Raw genomic sequence first — 26,956 nt, forward strand, 5'->3', positions numbered from 1 at the left:
GGGTCCAGTAATTTTTTTAAATGTCGAATAACTTTGAGTGCTTATTAAATGGAAAGTTTTGTGTGTTTTTAAAAGATATTCTTGAGATTTTTTAATACAATAACTTAAGAGAATAAGAAACTTTTTCTAAAAGAAATCACTGGAATTATTTTATCTTATTAGAACATTGGAGAATACAGTCTGCTGCATAAAATATCAAAAGTGTAGCCCTGGCAGGTGTGGCTCAGTGGATTGGGCGCCAGCCTGCAAACCAAGGGGTCGCTGGTTTGATTCCTGGTCAGGGCGCAAGCCTGGGTTGCAGGCCAGGTCCCCAGTGGGGGGCGCATGGGAGGTGGCCACACATTGATGTTTCTCTCCCTATCTCTCTCCCTCTCTTCCCCTCTGTCTAAAAATAAATAAATAAAATCTTAAAAAAATATATCAGAAGTGTTATGAATTTTTAATTCTTCTAGTGATTTGTCATTGCATTGTTTGAGGTAATACCAGTAATTCTTGTAATCCCTCTGCAGATGAAAAAAGGAAGGTCAAAATCATAGACCTGGCATGGAAACTGGACACAGGAGACAGCTATGAAGGAATATACATATATATATATATATATATATATATATATATATGTATATATATATATATATACACACACACACATATACATATTTATACTTATGCATATATACATATATATGATACATATATACACATATTTCTTAAATTATTCTTTTTATATAGACAAAGATGACTGTTCTGAACTTAGGCAGCGTATTAGAAACTTCAAGTAGAAGAGAAAGCAAACTCTGGAAGCCACACCTTCTTGCAGAGGAGATTTGCTTCAACAAGTTTTTCTTGCTTGTCTGCTACCTAATTTCTGTTCTACTGCTCACTGCCTCAGTTTTTCGTGTTGATCAGCTGGTTCAGCATTGACTATTGAAGGAATATCTGGTACTGCAAGCAGTGAGTTGGGCAGACTCCCTATTTGGAAACATTCCTGTTTTGCTCCCTTTTTCCTTCAGAGAAGACGTTGAATGAGGGAAAGAAGAGTAGAGCTAGATTCTACAGACCAGACCAGTGCCTCTGAAGCTTGGCTGCATGTCACAAACAGTTTCCATGAGTGATTAGATCAGAGACAGTCCATCTCTAGGATTTCACAGGCTAGTAAATTTTCAAAAATATTTTTAGGACAATATATGATTATAATATTTTTAAAATAAGGATTATAAAAACATTCTTATTAATATCATTCTATAAAAGGATATTTTAAAACCAAAAGACATATGAAGGCTTTAATTCAATGCAAAAAAGCAATTATTTAAATGAATAAATTTAACTTCATGAAAAACACTAATTTTTCTTATTTCACCACAGGCTGGTGAATGTTCACTTGGGACCAGCACCCGTTTGGTCATTCTTAACCTCACGAAACTTCTGCCCTCACTGGTGTGGCTCAGTTGGTTGGGCATCGTTCCACAAACTGAAAGGGCACAGGCCTGGGTTGCGGGTTTGATCTCCAGTTGAGGTGCACTTGAGAGGCAACTGATCGATGTTTCTCTCTCACAGGGGTGCTTCCCTCCCTCTCTTTCTCCTTCCCCTCTCCTCTCTGTAAAAATAAATTAAATCTTAAAAAAAGAAACTTCTAAGGTTATAATAGACTGTTTCCAAAACAAATAATGTATATGTGTATAATGCAAGCACTTGGATACATATATAATCAAATGTGAGATAGGGGTGGAGGTGGGGGAGACCTTAGGCAGAGATTGTATTCAGGCTTCTATAGTGGCATTTCTTGTATTGTGAATTTTAAAAAAGCAAGTTAAACTATTATCAGATCAGTTGAAGACATTTGAGACCTTTGTTTTGTTATTGATAATGTTACTGAGAAAAATTACATGTATTTCATACGTAATAATTTGCCCATTGGAATGTTTTTGAGTAGTGTTAATCTGCTAAAGATTTCAGTTCTCAGTATTGCCCCTGTTAACAGCATATATCTTTTTTGGAGCTGGATGTGGAGGAGTCGAGGTCTCTGTGATGTACAAGCCCATTTGATGTTATCCTTGGAGGACAGTTGATGGCCTTTACCAGCCAGTGTGGAACTTGAGGGCAGGGCTGGGTACGAAGAGCTTGCCACTGACTGTAGGCAGATCCACTGACCTTTAAATGCTTTATGGAGTGCATTTTATGTCTGTTCTGTACTTCCCAGTAGGACAACAGCAGTGTCACAGAGCATCCTCGAGGCATCATCATTCCTAAAAGTTTGTGTGTTAAACTGTTAGATTAAAAACTGTAATAAATAAATACTAAAGGCAATTAATTAGGGAACTGCTTTTGATAGTTAAAGTTAAACAGAAGTTCTCAGAGCAATGAATTTACTGGTGCATGGATTTTTTTTTCTTCTTCTTCTAACAAGCATTTGTAAGACCGGTGTTTTGTAAAACAACGACTTGGGAACTACTCAATAGGAATTAGAACAATTGAGATTTAGACTGTTCCATGTAGTTTTCCGCTGTATTGGAAAAATTGCCCTTGGTCTTTAGTCTTTCTATAATCAGAATCACCTATAGTAGTTAATAAGCAAAAATACAAATGTTAGGCCTTGTTTAGGCCTAACAAATCCGAATATCTGAAGGGTATGTTGTGGAGAGCTCCCAGGTGACTCTGATGTGCTCTAGAGACTGAGAACCCCTGAACAGAAATAGGCCTTCTCAACACTTGATAGATGCAGTCTTACTCCTATTTGAGTATGCTTCTATTTTACATTCTTGTCTCTGGTCTAGGGACTAGGCTGTGTAGTAATTATGTTTGCTGTTCTCCTTCTTCCCAGAGTGTTTGTATCCAGATTTTCAGAGTCCACTTCATCAGTAGGGCAATTTTATAGGTCAGTATAGGACACCATAGAGATTGTGTTCTATTTATATTGTCTTTCTTATCTGGCAGCCTTGAGTTTAAATTCTGTTTGTGATTTATTTTTGTTATTAGTGTATTTTCTATTAGGAAACCTAAATAATTTTCCTCTTGATTTGTCAGGTAATAAGCTTTTGAGAGCTTCTTGTCCACTTGTAATTGCAGGTAAGTTCAGTTTTCTGTGTGCTTAACAAGGGCATTGATATTCTATTAGCAAGCCTTTTTCTTGCATCGAATAGAAGATAACTAACTAATGGAGCATTGTGTGTTGAGGGCAATACAGGAAAGCTTAGCAGGGTGGATACTCCCTTACTTTCATTAAAGTCCATGCAGCTTCTCTGAGAACAAATGAAATAGAAATAGAGGGAACAAGATCATTGTAATGAGAGATAGACCTGAAATTTTTAAAACCTTTATATACATACCCTACCTGTCCTCCCCACCCACCCTCCATAAAAGCTGAACTGCTCATCCTGCCTCCTTTCCACCTCGATCTTCCACCAAATGGTGGAGAAAAGCTGATGGGTTTGTTTACCTTGTAAAACAGGGAGACAGAAATTATTTTAGTGCAGAATATAACATGCCATATAAAAATGTTCTCCATGAATTTAAAAGGCTTTATAAAATTGTTTTTGTATTGCTTATGAAGCTTTAAAATATGTATGTGTGTATATGTGTATGTATGTGTATGTGTACACATATATAAGACCCTGTGAGAAACTAGAAGATGAAACAAAGTCACGGAGTTGGAGTTTGCTAGGTTTAGCTAGCAACTGTCCAGTCAGGGAGACGTGTATCAGGGGAACATAAGCATTCCCGCCACAGGGGAGTGAAATCCGCCATGGAGTAAAGATGTTTCATGTGCCTTTGTGATGGACCACATCTCTCCCCATCACGTCCTTCCCGATTGCTCTCCTTCCCTCAGATATGACTTCATGCTCACCATGCAACTCTCTATTACTGATTAAGAATCCCAGGCGTTTAGATTTTGAATCAGGGGAATGTGTTAGCTATTCAAAAGACCAAATGAATATCCCCTCTTACTTTCCCATGCCTGATACTATTAGTTATTCCTTCTTTCTCCTGTATACGTAGCCTCTCCCTGTCCACTAGACCCTTTCTATGAACATTTAAGCATGCTCTAGACTCTCCACTCTTTAAAAAATAAACTTTCCAGAGATGTCTCATCCCTCCAGTTTCTGTTCACTCTTATCACTTTCCTTGACAGCTGAACTCCTTGAAAGAGTTATCTAGTACTTCCCATCACCTGAAAGTCATACCTCCATTTGGCTTTCACCCTCATTTCTCTTCTTGGAAACTGCTCTTATTAAGCTCATCAGTGACCTCCATGCTCCTAAATTCTATGGACACTCCTCAGCCTTCCTCTTGACCTTTCAGCAGTCTTCAACACACCCGTCTACTGGGTGTATTAGTTTCCTGTCGCCGCTGTAACAAATTACCACAAACTGGTGGCTTAAAACAACATGAACTTATTCTCTGGCAGTTCTGGGGGCCAGAAGTCAACAATCAAGGGCTGGCAGGCGGCACTCCCTCTGGAGGCTGTGGGAGAGGGAAAATCTGTTCTCTGCCTCTTCCTCTGTTGTGGCCAGAGGCATTCCTTGACTGTGGCCACTTCACTCCAGTCTCTGCCTCCATGATCGCATTTCCTCCTCCTCTCCTCTCTGTCTCAAATCTCCCTCTGCTTTTCTCTTATCAGGACACTTACCACTGGATTCAGGGCCTATTGGGACAATCCAGGATGATTTCTTTACCTCAAGGTCCTTAATTTAGTTACATCTGCAAAGACCCCTATTTTATATAAAGTGCCCTCCACAGGGTCTAGGGGTTAGGGGGGCTAGCATCCAACTCACTATACTGGGGTTCTTTCTTCCCTGGATTTCTGTGATGACACGCTCTTCTGGTTTCCTTCTCAGCTCTCTAGCTTCTTCTCAGTCTCCTTTTCTATATTATCCTCCTCCTCTGTCTGACTTTTTAAAATGTGCGCACACCATCTGTAATAGTGTCGACAATAAAAAAATTTTTTTTAATAAAAAAAGCAACAAGAAAAAACAAATAAATAAATATGTAAGAAAATGTGCACACACATCAGGTCTGGGTCTTGGACCCTCTTCTCATCTCATTTTGTTCTTTGTCCCTAGGAGATATCTTCTAGTCCCATGGCTTCTGTTACCAGATTTTTGTATTTATCTAGACCGTTCCAGTTCTTGATGCATGTAGACAGCCTGCTTAACATCATCATTTGAGTGCTTCAGAGGCGTTATAAATTTAACATGCCCAAAATAGAACTCATCACCCTTTTTAAACTCAATTCCCATCACCACCCAAGAAAAGCTTGCCCTTCCCACGGAGTTCCTTAGCTCAGTAATGACATTACCACTCACCCAGTTGCTTATGCCAAAGTTATCCTTGATATTTTTCTCCTCCTGCCTCCCCACATAAGTTCATCACCACAGACAACCGAAAATAGTTTTGGAATCTGCCCACTCACTCTCTTACTACCATTACTTGGTCCAAGCAGCCATCATTTTATTCATCTGGATTAGTACATTAGCTGCCTTACTGGTCTCCCATTATTCACTCTCAGTCTGTCCAGTCCATTTTCCATTTGGCAGCCTGAGTTATGTACAAATACAAATTGAATCATGTTGCTGTGCTATCTAGAACCCTTTTTAATGGATTTCATTGCTTTTAGGATGAAATCCAAAATCCTTCATGTAGCCTCTAATGCCCTGCATGATCTGACCCTGTCTGCCTCAATGCTCTTCCTTGCCATCTCTCAGCGGTTCTCCTGTGACCCTCCAACTCTGTGCATACCTATGTCCTTTTAGTTCCTGAAAGTCCTTCCCTGCCTCTGAGTCTTCGCATGTTCTTTTTTCCCTTTTCCCTATTGCTAGCTAACTTATATTCTTTAGGTATCAGTGTGTTGCTTGCTCAGGGAAATCTTTTCTAACTCCCTCACTCCTGGACTTAATTGGATCCCTCTGTTGTTCTCTTATAGTCCCATTTACTTCTTCTTTTGTAACAGGGATCACAATTTTTCTTAATTATTTGCTTGTCTCTCTCCTGAGAAAATGTAAATACTCCCAGGGCAAGGACTATGTAGGCTGTCAAGCACCACCAGCACAGTTGGCTAGGGCAAGCAGGCACTCAGATAGTAATGAGTGACTGTGTCTACATATAACCTGTGTCTACAAGAATGGACAAAACCTGAATCTAGTGGCAGTCTATCTGAAGTACGATAAAATGTAAAACTGTTATTCACAATAGTTAACTTTTAAAGTCAGACTGGATGAAGTTAAAAAAACTGTAGAAAAGAGTAAAGACTAGTTTTTATATCCACTGCTCAATAAACTTTTTCCAGGCAATTCAGTCGAAAGTCACAAATCTCATTTAGACTTAAACAGTAGCTAGATTTGCTGTAAGCATGTTGGATCCGAAAGGTTGTGGGAGTTTAAAGTGTTGCATCGATGAAGCACATATTCTAGAAATGTCCTAGATACATTAAAAGCACTAAAATTCTTTTTTAAATAGTATTTTAAAAAATATTTTAAAATTTATTTTTAGAGGAGAAGGGAGGGAGCAAGAGAGGGAGAGAAACATTGGTGTGTGATTGCCTCTCACGTGCCCCCTACTAGGAGCATGGCCCGCAGCCCAGGCATGTGCCCTGATGGGAATTGAACCGGTAACCCTTTGGTTCACAGGCCAGCACTCAATCCACGGGACCACACCAGCCAAGCCCTAAAATTATTTATGGCTGAGAACCAAAGCCCCTATTACAGGCCATTTTAGAACTGAATCCTTGACCATAGTAAAATGCTAAAGCAGCTGATTGGTAGGCTTTAGCACCTCTATTTTGACTATGAACAGAGCTACATGTTTTTCCATCTTCAGCCAAAATGACAACTATTTTCCATTTTTGGCCTGTTTGCTGTGTATATAGGAGGGAAAGTGAGGTGGAGGGGGAATAAATTTCAAGTACTTCTTAGATTTCATGTGGTAGTATAGACACAGAGCAGACATCGGCTCTTCCATCTACTGTTGATCTAATTCTAAAGAACTTCTCAAGCAATGACTTACTTTAAACTGCACATTTGCCCTCTCACTAGATAAGAAAAAAGATGTGGCAACTGATTCTTTGTGTGGCAGAACTAGTTGTCATTGTTTATTGAACGCATGCATTAGTTATTTGTTACTATGTAACAACTTACCACAAAGTTTAGCAGGTTAAAACAACAAACATTTCTTATCTCACAGTTCCTGTGGGTCAGGAATCTGAGAGCAGCTCTGCTGGGTGCCTCTACCTCAGACTCACTCATGAAGTTACAGTCGTGCTGTCAGCTGGGATGGCTGTCTTATCTGAATACTTGATTGGGGGAAGATGAACTTACAATTCACTCACATGGTTAAGAGGATTCAACTCCTGGTCACATGGGCCTCTCCCTAGCGTGGCCAACAACATGGCACCCTTCTGATTTGTGATCCTCCTTATATAAACAAGCACTTCTCACATCTCTGGAAGCTTTGGAGGCATTTTATTTTTTGTCCTTGCTACACTACAGTATCATAATGATGTGCATTATTGTGGGTGAGGATCCAGTGAAATGATGAACATGGAAGGTCACAGTACAATGATGGTTAGAGAAACACTGCTCTTAGCAGGTGAGCGTGGTGGATGGTGAGCTGGAGAGGAGCTAGACCTAACTCTGGAAGCAGGAAAGTCAGGGGTGTTCCAGGCAATGATCCTTCCTGTCTTACCTTGTGTCTTTCCCAGGATGGACGGCACTCCTCAAATGCCTTACCTCCTGGGAGTCTCTAGTCTCCATCAAAGTCTCCCCATTGCCACCCTGTACTAAAGTCAAGGGGCACATTAAGCACCAGTTCACTGTCACCCAGTAAGCCCACAAATGAGTGTTGTTCTTGAACTAACCCAGCAACTCAGGTTGCTTAACCCCTGAATCCAGCACCTTTATTGTTCTTACTGTAGAAATGTCTGGATGGGTTTTAAAGTGAGGCTGGACAGATTATGTGCCTTCAGTCAGAGCATAGATATGAAAGTACCTATTAAATTGTTAAACACTATTCAAATTACATTGTTGGATTGCTGGCATTTAGAGAAACAAAACTTCCCAATTGTGTGGAAAACACAGGTAGAGTGGTATAAAATACAAATTAACACTGTATAGCCAACTGTAAAAAACCCCGTTCCTAGTATCAGCTGTCCCATATCTCAGTGTTTTCAACTTTCCCAAAGGCTGTTAATTTGGGGAACATCCCCATGTTGAGATTATGGGAATTTTCTACTCCTTTTCTCATGAACAGCTGCATCCTGCAACTTGCTCTCTGTGTTCCACCCTCTTCTTGAATTAGAAGGGTTATTCTGTTCTTTTACCTCTGCCTTCCCTTTTTCCATATGGATTTTTTGGGAAAAATCCAAAAAATCCAAAATCTATTTTTTGGGAAAAGCCAGATGTTTTAGAAAACTGAACTCCGAGTCTCTGTGAATGATTTTCATATGACGAAAGACAATTGTGCTGGCTATAAGCCACTGGCAAATGAGTCTTTGGAAATATAATACTGTATAGCCTGCTACCAGCAAAGATCAGGGCCTCTAAGAGTCACTGTGCTGAGGAGTAACCTGCTTACGCACACAGGTGCCCTGGCATTTAGAGCAGATTTGCGTCTATCATTGTTACGCTGAAAATGGAAGTAACAATGGAAGTAAAAATAAAGAACTGGTTTTCTCTCTTCTGTAGCGTTATAGGATTATTATTGTGGAGCCGGATCTGGAATATAAAGGCAACCTTGTTAATATAGAAACATTGGAAACACGCCAAACACAGTAGGGCAGTATTCACATAGGAGTGTGAAAAAGCAAATAATGGAGCATCATACTATCGCTACTGATTTCTTTCGTCTCTATTTAAAATATGTTAAACTGATACATCTCATACTAGGTGCCCTGTTTATACAACAGTGAATTAAATGGGTTTTGTCTTAAATGAAATACTTTTTAAACTATCAATAGCTGATTTTCACTCTATTTTTTACTCTTCAGCTTTACCTAATGTCCATAGCAGGTTAGAAAATTGCAAAAAATTTAAAGGAGACTAAGCAGTAAGTTTTTAGTGTATCCAGAAGCAGAGAAGAATTTTTCATGAATGTTGCCAGCACGGAAGTGAATGAGGAAATAATTTGTTAAAGAAAACTGGAAATGGGATAGAAGGGGAAAGTTGCCTAAGTACAGTGATCCACAGGTATTTATAAAGTTCCTAATATTAAGGTAAATTACAAAATATATGAACCTCCATCTTGCTTTTCAGGAATTGAGAATCTGTTTACAGAGAGAAAAGTCTATGCATATGAAACAAAACAGTAAAGTAGTATTCACAGCATGTCCACTAGGTGCAAGAGTATACAGGAGGGAAGAGTTTGAGTAGAGACTGCAATGGTTTTTGAAGAATGGTTAAGACTTAAATAACAGAAGACACATTCCAGATTATAGCAAACCTATCAAAATAGATTTGGAAGCCAAAGTGGAAACAATTTTTCACTTCCGGCCAAGATGGAGGCGTAGGTAGTTACACTGTGTCTCCCTGCACAACCAAAAGAAGGACAACAATTTAAAAACAAAAAACCAGAACTGACAGAAAATCAAACTGTATGGAAGTCCGATAACCAAGGAGATAAAGAAGACACATTCATCCAGACCAGTAGGAGGGGCGGAGACGGGCAGCTGGGCAGAGAAGACTTGCAGCAAGGCTGGGGCTGGTGGACCCCAAGGGGCGGCGGCTGGTGGAGCGGGCACTCCCACATTCACGTGTGGGTAAACCGGGAAGAACAGCTGGGGAGAGAAATGGACCAAGCAACCCAGGGCTCCAGCGCAGGGAAATAAATCCTCAAACCTCTGATTGAAAACACCTGTGGGGTCGAGGCAGTGGGAGAAACTCCCAGCCTCATGGAGAGTCTGTTGGAGAGACCCCAGGGGCCTAGAGTGTGCACAAGCCCACCTACCTGGGAATCAGCACCAGAAGGGCCCACCTTGCTTATGGGTAGCGGGGGAAGTGACTGAAATCCAGCACAGAGTGGAGCAAGCGCCATTGTTCCCTCTCAGACCCCTTCCCTACATTCAGCATCACAACGCAGCTAGATGTGGGTTACCCCGCCCTGGCAAATACGTAAGGCTCCGCCCCTTACTGCGTAACCGGTGCGCCAAGACAAGAAAAAAAAGGCCCAAATGAAAGAACTGATCAAAGCTCCAGAAAAAATACAACTAAGCAACGAAGAGATAGCCAACCTATCAGATGCACAGTTCAAAACACTGGTAATCAGGATGCTCACAGAAATGGTTGAATTTGGTCACAAATTAGATGAAAAAATGAAGGCTATGCTAAGTGAAGTAAAGGAAAATGTACAGGGAACCAATAGTGATGGGAAGGAAACTGGGACTCAAATCAATGGTGTGGACCAGAAGGAAGAAAGAAACATTCAATCAGAAAAGAATAAAGAAACAAGAATTCACAAAAATGAAGAGAGGCTTAGGGAACTTCCAGAACATCTTCAAACATTCCAACATCCGAATTACAGGGGTACCAGAAGGAGAAGAGGAAGAGCAACAAATTGAAAACTTATTTGAACAAATAATGAAGGAGAACTTCTCCAGTCTGGCAAAGGAAATAGACTTCCAGGAAGTCCAGGAAGCTCAGAGGGTCCCAAAGAAGTTGGACCCAAGGAGGAACACACCAAGGCACATCATCATTACATTACCCAAGATTAAAGATAAGGAGAGAATCTTAGAGCAGCAAGAGAAAAGGAGACCATTACCTACAAAGAAGTTCCCATAAGACTGTCAGCTGATTTCTCAAAAGAGACCTTACAGGCTAGAAAGGGCTGGAAAGAAGTATTCCAAGTCATGAAAGGCAAGGACCTACATCCAAGATTACTGTATCCAGCAAAGCTTTCATTTAGAATGGAAGGGCAGATAAAGTGTTTCTCAGATAAGGTCAAGTTAAAGGAGTTCATCATCACCAAGCCCTTAGTATATGAAATGTTAAAGGGAGTTACCTAAGAAAAAGAAGATTAAAAATAGGAACAGTAAAAATGACAGCAAACTCACACTTATTAACAGCCACACCTAAAACAAAAACAAAAGCAAACTAAGCAAACAACTAGAACAGGAACAGAACCACAGAAATGGAGATCACATGGAGGGTTATCAACAGGGAAGTGGGAGGGGGAGAGAGGAAAAAAAGGTACAGAGAATAAGTAGCATAGATGGTAGGTAGAAAATAGAAAGGGGGAGGTTAAGAATAGTATAGGAAATGTAGAAGCCAAAGAACTTATATGTATGACCCATGGACATGAACTAAAGGCGGGGAATGTGGGTGGGAGGGGGTGTACAGGGTGGAGGAGAATAAAGGGGGGAAAGTGGGACAACTGTAATAGTATAATCAATAAAATATATATTTTTAAAAGTGTAAACAATTGGGGGCACCGGGGTCAGTGAAGGATCTCAAGATGGCTGGGCGAAAACTTGCTCTGAAAGCTACTGACTGGGTAGCTTTTGGGGAGATAATACCCTGAAACCAGAAGGCCGTTGCTAACTCCCTGAAATCCTGGAATGAGACACCTCCAGGTTGGCTGCTCTACCTGAGAATCCCCCTGGTATTGACTGCGCTTACTACCAGGCCAATATAGCAAAGGCCGGCTTGGTAGACGACAAGTCTACCAAGACTTTGAGAAGAAGTTTAATGCCCTGAAGGTTCCTGTACCACAGGATAAATACAGTGCCCTGGTGGATGCTGAAGAGAAAGAAGATATGAAAAGCTGCGCTGAGTTCTTGTCTCTCTCAAAGGCCAGGATTGAGCAATATGAGAAAGAGCTGGGGAAGATGAGGAACATAATTCCATTTGATCAGATGACCATAGAGGATTTGAATGAAGTCTTCCCAGAAACCAAATTAGACAAAAAGAAGTATCCCTACTGGCCTCACAAACCAATTGAGAATTTATAAACTTCAATCTGGAAGATGGCTCTGGCCTCTGTATTATAAACTGTGGATATTAAAAATAATTATATAAAAAAAGTGTAAACAATTTTTAAAAATATGTATGTACTAGCCCTGGCTGGTATGACTCAGTGGATTGAGTACTGGCCTGAGAACCGAAAGGTCGCTGGTTCAATACCCAGTCAGGGCATGTGCCTGGGTTATGGGCCAGGTCCCTAGTTGGAGGCAAGTGAGAGGCAACTGATCAGCGTGTCTCTCGCATATCTCTTGCACATCGATGTTTCTTTCCCTCTTTTTCTCCCTTCCTTTCCCTTTCTCTAAAAATAAATAAATAAAACCTTTTTTAAAAAAAGGTCTTTAAAAAAAAAAACCAGGAACAGACAGACACTCACAGAAGCTATAGACAAAATTAAGGCCAGTAACACTACCACCAAAAAATTAAGCAAATAGATAAAATATTTAACATAACTTTATTTTATGGAAAATTAAAATTGTGAAAAATATAAAAGTTCTTCAAAATATAAGGAAAAGATATATACTCTGATAGAAAAATGGACAAAGTACTTTAGCAGAAAAATTACAAAATATGAAATACAAAGGGTATATCTCAAAATATTCAGCCTTGGTAAAAATCAAAGAAATGTAAGTATACACAATAAATTGCAAGTTTCCTCTTATGATATTGGTAGTGGTTTAAAAAATAATACTCATGAATGCAGAGGAACAGTTACATGCTACTGATGGGAATTTAAATTCTTAAGGCAATTAATCAAGAGCCTTAAAAGAAAAGAACATGCTTTCCAATACAGCAGTTCTATTCCTAGGAGTTACCCTAAAGCAATCATTAGAAAAAATGAACACAAGAAGTTCATGGAACCTTTATAATACAGAAACATCGGAAACACCTCCAAAGACAGCACGACCATATTAACATGAAATGAGTAAAAGCAAATGACGGCACATCGTGCTGCTACTGTAAGAATGGAGACTTGGAGAGAGCGAGTGTGTGTGTGTGTGTGTGTGTGTGTGTGTGAGTGAATAAAGTAGGGATGTCAGGAAGGTTATATGCACCACATTGTTATCATTCTTTACTCTGGTTAGTTGAACAACTGGTTGCTTATCAATACAATGAACGTGTATTATTTTTTGAAATACTTTCTAAAGAAAAACAAGAATCAGAATAAGAGACAGTTGCTGACAATGTTTCTTAAGAATGCATTTTCTTAGTTCCGGCCAACAAGGAGGAGTAGGTAGAAACCCTTCGCTTCCTTGCACAACCAAAAGGAAGAAGACAACCAATCTAAAAACAATAAACAACCAGAAGTGCCAGAAAATCAAACTGCATGGAACTCTGACAACCAAGGAGTTAGAGAAACATCTACCAGACTGGCAGGAGGGACCAGAGATGGGCAGCCGGGTGGGTGGAAAGGACGCACAGCAAGGCAGCAGACTGTGCCAGCAAGGCAGGGCTGGCTGAACCGGAAACTAAAGACTCAAGCTAGCTGTAAACTACCGCAGGGGTTGCCACTCCCAGTCTCACATGACAGAGTTCGTTGGAAAGTGGGGCTAGAGTTGAGCAAGTGAGCCGAGCACGTGAGCCTCATTGTTCCCTCCCCCACAGACAGCATCACAACAGCAAAGAGGGTTGCATCGCTAGGGAGAATACCTAAGGCCCACCCCCTTACAACTTAACAGGTGTGCCCAGACAAAGAAATACGGCCCAAATGAAAGAACAGAGCAAAACTCCAGAAAAAGAACTAAGTGACGAGGGGATAGCCAACCTATTTGATGCAGAGTTCAAAACACTGGTAATCAGGATGCTCACAGAAATGGTTGAGCTTGGTTGCAAAATGAAGGAACAAATGAAAGCTACTGAAAGTGAAATAAAGCAAAATATCTGGGGTACCAGCAGTGAAGGGAAGGAAACCGGGACTCAAATCAGCAATCTGGAACAAAAGAAAGAAAGAAACATCCACCCAGAACAGAATGAAGAAACAAGAATTTAAAAAAATGAGGAGAGGCTTAGGAACCTCTGGGACAACTATAAACATTCCAATATCTGAATCATAGGGGTGCCAGAAGGAGAAGAACAAGAGCAAGAAGTTGAAAACTTATTTGAACAAATAATGATGGAAAACTTCCCCAGTCCGATGAAGGAAATAGACTTCTGGGAAGTCCAGGAAGCCCAGAGAGTCCCAAAGAAATTGGACCCAAGGAGGAATGTACCAAGGCACATCATCATTAAGTTATCCAAGATTAAAGATAAAGAGAGAATCTTAAAAGCAAGAGGAAAGGAGAGAGTTACCTACAAAGGAGTTCCCATAAAGCTATCAGCTTGATTTCTCAAAAGAAACCTTACAGGCAAGAAGGGGATGGAAAGAAGTATTCCAAGTCATGAAAGGCAAGGACCTACATCCAAGATTACTGTATCCAGCAAAGCTATCATTTAGAATGGAAGGGCAGATAAAGTGCTTTCCAGATAAGGTAAAGTTAAAGAGTTCATCATTACCAAGCCCTTATTATATGAAATGTTAAAGGGACTTATCTAAGAAATATAAGAAGATCAAAAACTATGAACAGTAAAATGGCAACAAACTCTAAACTATCATAACTGAACCTAAAAAAAACCCTGAAAACAAAAACTAAGCAAACAACTAGAAGAAGAACAGAATCAGAGAAATGGACATTGCATGGAGGGTTTTCAGTAGGGAAAGGGAGGGGAAGAATGGGGGAAGGTACAGGGAATAAGAAGCATAACTGGTAGGCATAAAATAGACGGATAGAGGTAAAGAATGGTATAGGAAACAGAGAAGTCAAAGAACTTATATGTACAACCCATGAACATAAACTAAGCAGAGGTGGGGAAAGGCTGGAGGGGTGAGGGTGCAGGGTGGAGGGGGGAAAAGGGGAGAAAAATTGGGAAAACTAATAGCATAATCAATAAAATATACTTTAAGAAGAAAATAATGCATTTTCTTGTTTACTCGTTAAGGGCACTGTGTGGTCTTGATTAGGTTCTCAAACCTACAGAATTTGCCTTGAAAAGATCCCCACCCCCTCCACTTGCCTAGAAAGGCTGAGGAACCCTAGACATGTTTTTTCCCTCCCTCCCTTCCCTCCTTCCTTCCTTTTTTCAAGAGAACAAATCCATTTTATTTATTTACTTTTCAATAAATTTAAGTCCTTGAGTACAGCATTACACAGATTCTGTGTCCAATGGCCTTAGCAGGAGGTTGCTTTGGAATTTATCCCAAGCTGTGCCACTGTTTCCATGAGCACGAGTTACCTTTCCCCAGGTGACTCTGGTTTTGTTCGATTTGCCACCAGGAGTAACTACATCTCTTGCCTAGACAGAATTCAGTTTCATCTCGAGCATAAACACCTATAATTTTGAGAAGAGCTGTGTGCTTCCTCTGGTTCCAGAGCTCCCTCTCATAGCCAGCAAAAGTGGCCTTGGACCACAGCCTTCCAGGTGTATTTGTCGTTATAGAAGTCCTGTTCACAGCAGGCTCCACAGGCTCCACGGTGGCAGAAAGAGGACATTATTTTCTTTAAACTTTTAAAGAATTATACATCTGTATAGTTGATAACTACAGGATATGGTTAATTTTTTAACAGGTACAGGTTAGCAGTTTGTGTTCATCTGTAGTTAATAACTTTGACTTAGAACTTCAGAAGCTTCTGGAAGAGTCTGGATATTATAGGTTTTCATTTCCTTGATCCTTGTAACATTTTATTCTTTCTTTTGCTTCTGTTTAGGTTTTATCATAATGAATGGATCCAGTGTGGTGAACACATCACCCAGCATAAAATCCAAAGAGGATCAGGTGTTAAACGGGCACGATGAGAAGGAAAACCCATTTGCAGAGTACATGTGGATGGAGAATGAAGAGGATTTTAACAGACAGGTAAAGAAAGAAGTGGAAGGACAATGATGTATATAACTCAGCAGCTATAATATTTTATTGTCAGTCTGTTACAAAAGAAATGGGCCATTGGCTTTAGAATAACTTAAAAATACATGGAGGCCAGGTCTCCAGGTCTGAGCTGACCAGGAAGCACCTTCAACTAGTAAGAGACTAGGCAGTACTTTGGAGGAAGATTGTGATATTTTTCTACCACATCGATTAAAAGACGATCTAATGCCGTGGTGATCTGCTGTAGACTTCTGGGAAACAGCAGTTTTGTGCAGATAGGCCAACCTGGCATGCCCCAGATAGGAACTCAGGAACTGGCAGAGTGTGAGCCTGAGTTAGCTAGGCTGCTTCAACAAAGATTCAGCAGTAACTCGTTGTCTTCTTGTCTCTGTAACAATAACAGCCCAATAACATTCCAGGTAGATAGGTGGACCACATAGTTCCTTCCATGGCATTGCTTTGCCACCCCTGGGGCACTTACCAGGTGAGTAGCTGAAGGATAACTGGAAGTCTAGCCACTGGGAAAGGGAGAGAGCTGAAGGCCAAGACAAGGGATCTCCTTTTAACCAAGTGATGCAAAGTTCTCACATTCCTTCTGAGAACATTACATGATAATTATATGATAAATAGTTACATGGCTCTATATAGTGTGGGAGAAGGGAAATACAGTATTAACTGAACAGCTTAGTGGTGTGGGAGGTTGTACCTGTGGATAAGGATACATTCATTTATTTTTTATTTTGGGGGAAGGGGAGGTAGGGAGGGAGAGAAACATCAGTGTGTGGTTGCCTCTCACACACCCCCTACAGGGAACCTGGCCCACAACCCTGGCATGCGCCCTGACTAGGAATGGAACCGGTGACCCTTTGGTTCATAGGACAGCACCCAATCCACTAAGCCACACCATCCAGGGCAGGATAAGGATAGATTTAATAAGGGGCACACACTGTTACGCTTTTGGGGAGAGTCAGGGCAGATCTTGAGTAGTCATGTTAAATCTTGTGGCTTAGAAATATTTTGTGGTTATTATTATTTTAAGTACTTCATAACTTTCTAATTAACTTGAAATTTTTAAAAAAGTGCTGCTAATTATAATTGTTGAAATACTATTTTTGAACCTTGCTACCAGTAACTTTTCCTCTGAATTCATGAGGTTAACTGTATTGGTTAATTGGGTGATTATTTTTGCTTGACCCGCTCTGGTTGTGGCGTGAGTGAGCCATAATTCACCAGGCTCGCTGTGGGAAATGGGAGGGCCAAATGCAAAACCAGAGGCCTGTTAGAATCATACAATCTGCAGGATGAACTCTTTTGTAAGAGTTAACAGTGACTGCAAATAGGTATAAAATATCCTAGATCTATATTGCTTTAGTTTAGAGCAGTCTTTAAGAAATTTGGAGTTGTTTAAGTATTCATATTTGTGTTTTGAAAGAATCGTACGTTGATGACATTTTCTGTTGGTATGCCAAAGAGTATTCTTTCTAAGGTTCTGCAACTATTTTTCTCCCTCATGGGCCTCATTATCAGAAAAGTGGGCCAGAGGCTGACAGTTTGTTTTGATATAATGTCCACTATCCAGGTAGTAGTCTAGTTGCAGAGTTCCTGTACCTTTTTCATAGTTGTAAAATGGGAAATTTAGGAAGAGTTGCTTCTTAACAAAATTGAGAAAAGAATTGTAAGCTTTAAAAATGACTTTCGGTAAGTGCCCTATAAATGGGAAATATCTGTGTCATGTATTTAGAGACCTTAGAAGATCTGTGAAGAATTTTTGCTATTTTGAATAACTGTTTTCTTAGTCCTGTTACTGATGGACTTTGGTTGAAAAATTTAAAAATTATATTTTCTCCAGCTAGTCATTGGGAGCATCTTCATTCTTAGTAGATCACATGTGAGATCATTCTTAATCTTGGAGTAATAACCTCTGAAAGAATGTGGTGGAGAAAAACTGAGACGGATGAGTGCCCCTGGGACAGTAAGTCTGAGCGCCGCACCTTTGCTTTCCAGGTGGAGGAGGAGCTGCAGGAGCAGGACTTTCTGGACCGGTGCTTCCAGGAGATGCTGGATGAAGAAGACCAAGACTGGTTTATTCCATCACGAGACCTGCCTCAGGTCATGGGACAGTTGCAACAACAATTAAATGGACTGTCTCTCGGCGATGGTCGTGATTCTGAAGATATTTTGGTAAGAGCTGTAAGTGCATAAGTACACATGGGACATATGAAAGGAACATGGGATCTGGAATCACAGACTTTCTTTCGGGCCCTACAGCCTTGAGCAAATCTCTGGAGCTCTGAGCCGCTATTTCTTCACTCATTATGTGGGCACTAATAAGAATGTACCTTGGCCCTGACCAGTGTGGCTCAGTTGGTTGGGCCTCATCTGGCAAAGCAAAAGGTCGGTGGTTTGATTCCCAGTCAGGGCACAGGCCTAGCTTGTGGGTTCGGTCCCTGGTCAGGGCACATACGAGAGGCACCAGATTGATGTTTCTTACCCACACTTTCTCCCTCCCTTTCCATTTCTCTAAAAACTAATAATAATACTAAAATAAGTAAAGAAATAAGGTACACTGAAGATACATTTCACCAGATAAAGCACTGTGAAAACAATGTAGCATCACCTACTTTCATTTTCTCCAGCAGACGTTTCAAAGTAGAATTGGGATTAAGGATAAAAAATTGAAATGAAAGGTTTGGTTTCAAATTATCACTTGCTGCCATTCTTTTACTATTCCTCAAATCTGTATTTATATTTTTGAATGATGCCATTATAAAAATTGCTTATTTTGGAAGGAACATACTCATAAGAGGCCATTTTCTACTTAACATCAGAAGGCCAGATAAATGAATCCCCTGCCTTCCATGTTTGCGTATGAATTCTGAGTGATTTAATCTCTCACAGCCCATGTTCTGAATGATTGTTCCCCGTAGTTTGCTGAGATGTTGGGTGTTCACAAGAGAGCGGACAACCAAAGAGAGTACAGCCAGATGAAAAAAGATGTATGTTTATAGTGATTGTGGCACCAAGCTGGTTTGATGGAGTCCTCTGATGTTTATCGAGTTAAGGTACTCAATGAATTGAGTTATTTTTGGAGTCAAGCTTACCAGCCCCTAATGAAAGCCTCACAAGGGGAGTAGGAGTCTGAAACGGGAAGGAGAAAATGAGGTTGGTCAGGGCTTAGTATGTCAGGAGCCACTGGGAGCAGCCCAGCAGTAATAATAGCCTGAGTTGCAAGGAAGTCTACTGTTTTCTCTCCTTGAAGCTGAGAGGAAGGTACTGGTGATAATGGAAGCAGGAAGAAAATAAGGTTTAAAGTGCAACTTGCTGTGGGATTTATTATCTCTTGGTTCTTATTTCAGAGCAAAAGTAACCTGAACCCGGATGCCAAGGAATTTATTCCAGGAGTGAAGTACTGAGCTGACAGAAAAGCTTTGAGGAGGACTTATATGTCTCCACATCTGGGGACAGCGCTGCATAAAAAGGCAGAGCTAAAGGGGGGTGGGGGGGCTAGGGTCGCACAGTGGGGAAGGGAAATAGCGGTTTAACTTGACACTGTGACTGCAGTAGCTAATGTGCTCAGTCTTACTCTGCAAGCCTGAGTATTTCTCTTTTGTTCTACTGACTTTCATTCTGAGCGGTTTCCTATTATTATTATTATTATTATTATTAATTATTATTATTATTAGGTTTTGGCTCTTTGAGTTAAGGAAATTGCAACCTTCTTGGTTCTCACTTCATCAGGAATGTTCTGCTGTGTGTGTTTAAGCAACATAAGCTGACCAAGAAAATCCGGGTGTTTACAAATGCCCTCTCACCCTGCTGTATACTTACAAAGGCAGTGCACACCTAGAAAACTACTATTGAGTCTGTTAAGCTGGATGGGAAGAGGGATGAGTGGAAGAAGCAGGTGTTGTAAAAGAGCCCTCAACGCAGCTCTCCCAACCCCTGGGGGCTTCCTGCAATGAACTGGGGTTTCCAATAGCTTGCTGAGCCCATGTCTTTCTGCCTTGAACCCTGTTCAAGAAAACACAGACTTAAAGTACTGGTTTACAGTAACTCTTTTGATGATTGATTAAATTTGTGAATCAGAAGGGGGAAATTGTGATGGGTATTGTCACTTGAACGGGACAGTTACTGTTGGCCTACTCCTAAGCCTCTGTTTACAGCTACCGTCAGACTCACCATTTCGAGGTACAAGAGCACTAGGGTAGATTTGCTTCTTTGTCTCTCATGGTATCTCGTCCCCTATCCCTTCCCACCCCCACCCATCTCCAATTTTAAGAAAAGATATTGTTCCCAAAGGTGTGTGAGAGGCATGCTATGCTGGACATAAGCTTCAGGCTGGAGAAGTCATCCTTGAATCCTGTTAGTTGTGTCTTAAGTTTATTTTGTCAATTTTTTTTCACCCCCATGAAGATTTGATCCCTTTGGTATCTTCCCTTAGAAAGATGTATGCACTTTTACAAGTAACTATATTTTTCAGGACACTAACAAGAAGCTCAGTTCACAATTTTGATGCTTTTCCCACTTCACAGAATTATGCAAAAGAACAACAACAAAAAAGCCCAATCGAGTGAATTCCACTTGACCCAAGTGACTGTGTGACCCACCAGGATAGTTTCAGCAATTACCAAATTTTGCTGTTCCTACGTGCCCAGCTTTGCAGGTTTTCTTGGTTGGGCTCTCTGGGTTCATTACTTTCGTTTTCGTGCCTGGAAGTCACAGGGGTTTTTTGTTGAAACTAAACTGGACACAGGTACTGCCGTTGTGCAGTAGAGATGTAGGTGGGAGAGTCAGGTCTGAAGGAGAGTGTGTCAGGTCCTCGCCGTTCTCCCAGGACAAGGACTTGCAGAGGCCTGAGCGCAGCGGCTGCTGTGTGACTGCTGCTGTGGGTGTGAGAGGCCCATCGGGAAGAGATCATGGAATTGAAATAAAGTCTGTGTGAATTCAGTATGTGGAGGTGGGACAGAGGTTGGAGGGAAAGGACTAGGGTCTACAAAGCTTAAGAATTTCTCCTTTTTCTTATGAGTTCTTTGTTGACGTTTTGAACAGCCACAGCCTAAGGTCAGATTTAAAATAGGAACCCACATCTTTTTCTCATATGAGTCTATTGGATGGCATTATTTGAAAACTCGCCTTTCCTTGTTAGGTCACATGTCATAGGAGAGTAACTTAAGGAGCTTGTATTGCCAGATGTGCACGTTAATTCCCAAAGCCTCCACCTTGAGAGAACGAGAGAACGGAACTCTAGCTTGTTTTCAGGGAGATCTATGAATAAAGAAATTTCTTTATCCCAGCTTCAGCGTTCAGCTGGGGTTGTTGCCTGAAACAAGGACAGGGCCTTGGAAACGCAGATACAGAAATCTTTCTCTCTTCTGGGGCTGCTTTTCTTTCTGTAGTCTCCATTCGCTTGCCCAAGCTCAGAATTATAAAGACTTGGAAATGTGCTATGATTGCAGAAAGAGCCATTTTCTAGACCCTGGAGGTCTCCATCACAAAGAGTACAATGGATTCTTGTGTGACTCCCCGTCTGGAAGGTGCTACTGGAATCCAGATCTAGTTGTTTCTCCATCCTGAAAAAGCCTTGCTCTTCTGACACCAGGTCAGGCTAAGGTGCCGGGTGCTGTCCCTCTGGCATGGGGCTCCGTTTTGGGTGTCAGTCTTCAGCGTGGTTTCACAAGGCATACTTTGTCAGGGCTAAGAAATCTTCCGGCCTGGTGAGCAGTGAACCTGAGGGCTGGGCTTTCCAGTCCTGTTCAGACACATAGTATGCCAAGTCCAGGATCAGAAAGCAGCTAGCAGTGTGCCCCTTTTTAATGTTTCAGCTGATGCTTCCAGTGGTTCCTTTTACAGCCCAGCTCTTTTCTCCATCTCTTTGGTTGTGAGGTGGGAGCAGAGCTGTCGCCCAGATCATAGGCTGAGCTAACTTTAGAGTTTGCCAGCTCCTTAGCAGAAAATGCATTTGGGGCTCATTGGACTTTGACTGGGAAAGGCTGGGAGCCTCTGGCTATCTCAGACTTTTCGTTGTAGGAGAGGGTCTGGGTGCAAGCCAGGCTGGCACCTTTACCCTTTAAAGGTGAGGCTGGTATTTATGTGATCACTCTGATGTTGAATTTAAGTCATTATTTTGCTGAAACTTTTTTATTGGCAACTGGGAGTTTGAGAATTTGTGTAAAAACAGATGTATTTTTAACAGTTGCCAATTCTGGCTAGTCCCAGTGTTAAGTTTATTAGTGGTTGATTTGTGATTTTTGTGATTATTGAATTCTAAAACTCCAAGATGAAAATCGTTTTATCTCTTGCTCTGTAAGGAGAAAATCATGAAAATAAAGGAAGTATCTTTTCAGTTTCTTCAGGCCCTAGAACTATAGCAGACAATTTGATGGGTGCAGCCGAGCCCTAAGCACCGCAACTTTGGGTCTTTGGGCCAGTTTCTGAATGCAGCAGTTGACTTCTGGGATCATATAAGGTCAAAACAAAAAATCATAAACAAAAGGCTGGACCTTTGTAGAGTCTCAGTTTCCAAAGTCAAAATAGCTGGGGATCTTTTAAGGTCCTAATGCTGATTATGGCTTAAAAATGTTTTTAGTGAAATACTAAACATTTTTCAAATTGTGTATTGCTACAATGTCAAAGTTTGTCTTAATTTCGGAGAGCCTGGGAAGTAAGGTCATTGAGGTACTCTGGAAATTACATGTCAGGAAAGTCGTTTGAAGTAGCCAAAGGAAACAGCCTGACTGAATCTTCTTACATTAGTGCTGCTGCAAACACCATGTAGAAACATTAGGAGCCCAGGAATCTACCTACTGTGATTGGGAGAGGCAAATGTTCTTTGATAGGGGTCCCAGCAACACAGGTTAATAATGTGTCCTGGTTTAGGTGATGTTGAGGAATGCGAACAGGCAGAAGAGACCTGACATTTGACTAAGATTTGGAGATACCCATCTTTTGGGAAAGACTGTATATCCCCCAGCACCTTCTTTGGGGATTATGCAAACCTCATCAGTTTGGGAGGTGGGTTGAGAGAACGGGGGGTTGACCCAGATCTGGTATGCATCCGGAACCTTCATCTCCTCCTACCTCTGCTCACGGTTCCCAAGTGAATCCCTGCTCCCTCGCTGCTCACCGGGATCCTTCGCTGCTGTGGTGCCCCTGCCCCGTGTAGCGCACACAGCGCTTTCTGCAGCCACTGCTCTGCTGCCGTGCGAAGTTCATCCACAGACTCGGTTAGTCACGACTTTGAAAGATGTTTTTTTCCCTTTGTTTTTAACCTTCTGTCTTTATTTGTCCCATCTGGCAGCTGTAATTGGTGACAAGGGACAGGGCAGTAGGAGGCTGACCAAAGGCAACACTTCTTTTTTGCTTGCTATGTGACCTTCTGCCCACCCTGCTACTGCTGTCCCCAGTCAGACTAGCTTTTATGGGAGTCACACGAATAGGAGGACAGCGGAGTACACTGATCTCCACAGGGAGTCAGCGAAGACCCCCTATGCAACCCCCCTCCCGGCCCCCCGGGTAGAGGAGATATCTGCAAAGGGGCAGGTGCACCACCTTTTTTCTAAAAGAAAAAGCCCCCTTAGACTTTGATGTTGCTAGGAGTCTCCTTTTTGAGACTCCCTTCTTACTGGCTACCTTTTTATTTTAAAATAATGAAGAAACATTCTAGGCAATGTACTATAAATGAGTACAATGTTTTCACTCTGTAACTCAACACTAGGTGATAATCCTGACCTGCTGATTGTGAACCTCAGAAATGTTTAGTGCTCGATGGATGGTTTGGGAGGCAGGGTCTTTTTATTTTTATTTTAAAAAAAAACTTTGAGACATATTTTACATATAAAATTCACCCATTTCAAGTGTTAAATTCAGTGATTTTAGTAACTTTCCTGAGTGGTGCAGCTATAACTGTAACTGTTTTAGAACATTTTCATGCCTTGCAATAAGATCCTTCATTTATTACACGATCATTCCTGTTCCCAGCTCCAAGTGACACCACTCTTTGTCTCTATAATTTGTCTTTTCTGGACATGAGAGGAACAGAATCATACAAAACGTGGTCCCTTGCCTCTGACTTTTTTCACTTAGCATATTTTGTGGTTCATTCATGATTAACTTGTATTGGTAGTTTGTTCCTTTTTATGCTGCATAGTATTCCACAGAAATATACCACATTTTGTCAGCAAGGAGTCTTTTAAATTTGGATTTCAACCTCTTGTGGTCTGAACTTTCGGAACATAGGACTCTAGGGGAAGGTGCTGTGCACATCACAGGAACTGCTTATCAGAACCAGCCTTGTCATCAGAAGCTCCACATGAGGAGCCTGAACTGCTGCAGAAATTTTTATGATAATTTTGCAACTTATTTTTTATAAGGAACTTTTTTGCTGTCTACATGTCAGAACTTTTGAAGCATCTGGTAATTAATTTATTCTAAAGTATGAGCATGTGTTTGGACAAGAAATTGAACCATCAGTAATACTGTGTTGGAGATATTTTCCTCCCCAACTGGATGGGGAGTCTCTGAACTTTCTAAATACAGTATCACCTCCGTCACAAAGCGGAACCTGTATTAAAGATCATGCTGCCTTTCTTGGACAGATTTTGGGGGAAGGAGGACCCCGGCAGAGGAGGTCCAGAGCAGAAATGCAGTGCAGCTTGTGAAACAAGAAGCCCCCAGAGGGTCCGTGCACGGCCCACCTTCTGTTGGTGCGGATGGTGAAGCGCTGATGGCGTCCAGAGGGAGCTTAGCACTTCCCGCAGGCCTGGGTCTTGGCTTTGGACCTTTATCCCTGCTTCACAAGTGTTTAAAAGCTCTTTTTGTTTCCCTTTTCCCCTAGATAAACATTACATGGTAGTTAATAATACTTCTTTGGAAGAGGTAGGGCTTTAAAATTGAAAAAATAATTTTCATAAAAATGTCAAAAATGGAAAAAAATTACTTTAAAAAATTGCGATACAAACCAAATGGCAGCTGTTGAAAATCTCAATAAAAATGAGAATAAAATGTACTCGCTGGCAGTGGGGCCCTTTTTCCTCAGTTTGGGTCATTATATGTCATATACAGGTAGGATATGTGTGGTATGTGTTTGTAAGATCATTTTTTTGTCTCAATTGATCAGTTTCAGTTGCATAATTTTCCATTCTAAATAGTGTTACGAGGAAGCGTTGGGCGTTGGCCTGGATGTTACAGAACTAAGTGAATTCCACCTCCACCACTTTCCCTGTGATTTCAGTCTGAACCTCACTTCATTTGTAAAGCTGCACACCTCCTTTCTGGGGCTAATGTGACAACTGTACTGAATTTAATTTCAAAATACTGCCTGGCACAAAATAGGCACTTAATACATGGTGGCAAAACTACAGCTTGAACAAAGACATGGCAACAGGAAATCCTTGGGCTTAAAGGAAATTGGCCAGCTCCTATTTCTCCTGTTTCTGGGCAAAACTCTTTTCTAGAATACAAGGACTCTGTATCTGCCTTTCAACTACTGAATGAGTTGAGAGGCTGCTAGGTGCCAAGCACTGTCCTAGGTACCAGTGCCACTGGGTGACAAGATGTCCCTGCTGTTGTGGAGATTACTCGGTTTACCCCTTGCTTGACCTCCCAATAGTTCTCTGAGGGGCCTTATTGTACAGTACAAAGGTCATGGGACCAGACCATAGCCCGCGGGTTCTGCTTTGAGTGCTGTCATTTCTTTGTCTCCTTCCTAAAACCAGGAGAAAAAAAAATCTGAGCTGGCTTGCCAATTAATAACTTTTTGAAATGCTATAGTTATGTATATACAGGGACTGAACTGTTCATATCCTTCAAGATATGAATGGTATATGTTCATTTTTAAAATTTCATTAAGCTTAGTTGTTACAGAAAAGCACAGATATTGTAAACATGCAGTTCCATAAATTTTCACCCAGCGTTCAGTTGGCATAAGGTGTAAGGATGTTCTTTTTTAATCCTTAGAGCACCCATCACTGAAGACATGTGATGAGTGTCTGCTGAATGAATGGAACAGATGAGGCTGTGCTGCCCACACGACCACACAGGTGGACTAAGGCAGTGCTGGCCTCGGGGGCCTCCAGGTCTTGTTCTAAGCTCTCTGGCCTTGTCACAGGCATAATAGGCTCAGGTGCGATGGATACATATTATCTCCACTGCCATGGCAGAACCGAATCCCACTCACTGCTCTGATACTTGATTAGGGAAGAGTACAAGTTTAAAATCGAAGGGGAAAAACTCACCAAAAATCACTTCTTTCTGCACTACCTCTGCACAATAGAGCTTTACAAACGGGGAATAAGCTACCTCATCTCAACTCCTTTGGCAAAAGAAAGTAGGAACACATCTGAACTTGCGTACTTTAATAACTAACATTTCTTCAACTTTTGTGCTGGCATTAAAAAAAAAAGTCATGATGTGTTCCTCGCCCTGTTCTGAATCTGCCTCTGTCCAGTTGTATTCATCGAGCCTGGACAACGGTAAGGAAGATAAGGCTTCTATTTTGAAGTCTTCACCAATACAGCTTTATTTAGATTCTACATCCAAAATACTGCTTGATCCTGATGCTGGCATCATGTAAAAAAACTTCTTCAAAGCTCACTGCTCATTAACAGGGTTATTGGAACAGAGATCTAGCAAAGGCACCTCCACTGTGCCCCTGTTCTCTTTGCCTGCCTTTTACCAGATGATGCGTCGGGGACTTGCTGAGAGCTGGACCCCATTGGTTCGGACCACAGCTACATGCGAAGATGGCTGGCTGTCCCTTCAGAAGGGCCTTGGCTCGAGTTCCTATTGCTCAAAGCTTCACTCTCCTATGTTGGGCTAGAGCGGATGGAATGAGAGCTGCTGCCACTATGCTGTGATATAAGTGTTATCTGGCTTGGGAGGCAAATATCTAAGACCCCTTCAAGGACCTCATCCAAACTCAAGAACTGCAGAGTAGAGCTTCCTCAAGGGCAGATCCTGGACCTCTGCAGCAGAAATTACACAAGATTTTCAGAAGTGAAAATTCCCCATCTCATCCTTGACCTATTGAATCAAGGCATCTTACAGATGGGGAAGAAAAACAGAAATCTGAGTTTAAAACAAGGTCTAGAATAATTTATACATGTAAATTTGAGAACTG

The 26,956-nt window shown here is 41.3% G+C and overlaps 1 protein-coding gene and 1 pseudogene across 7 annotated transcripts in view; both read left to right on the forward strand.

Moving 5' to 3' along the window:
* The window catches only part of PAIP2B (poly(A) binding protein interacting protein 2B), a 37,587-nt gene extending 12,746 nt beyond the window's left edge, over positions 1 to 24,841 (forward strand). For 5 of the 7 annotated variants that reach the window (XM_053923858.1, XM_024552680.3, XM_045189352.2 and 2 more), the window contains 3 exons: positions 15,683 to 15,831; positions 17,845 to 18,021; positions 19,197 to 24,841. In XM_053923858.1, the coding sequence (XP_053779833.1) occupies positions 15,694 to 15,831; positions 17,845 to 18,021; positions 19,197 to 19,253 (372 nt within the window). In that variant the 5' untranslated portion in view covers positions 15,683 to 15,693 and the 3' untranslated portion in view covers positions 19,254 to 24,841. Of the gene's footprint in view, positions 1 to 3,021; positions 3,064 to 15,682; positions 15,832 to 17,844; positions 18,022 to 19,196 lie in introns of all 7 variants that reach the window. The other 2 variants (XM_024552684.3, XM_024552685.3) reach the window with 1 other exon arrangement.
* On the forward strand, positions 10,988 to 15,674 carry LOC128780837 (ATP synthase subunit d, mitochondrial pseudogene; annotated as a pseudogene).
* Positions 24,842 to 26,956: the final 2,115 nt, after the last annotated feature.

This window comes from Desmodus rotundus, chromosome 5, assembly GCF_022682495.2.
Source record: "Desmodus rotundus isolate HL8 chromosome 5, HLdesRot8A.1, whole genome shotgun sequence".
Taxonomy (NCBI): domain Eukaryota; kingdom Metazoa; phylum Chordata; class Mammalia; order Chiroptera; family Phyllostomidae; genus Desmodus; species Desmodus rotundus.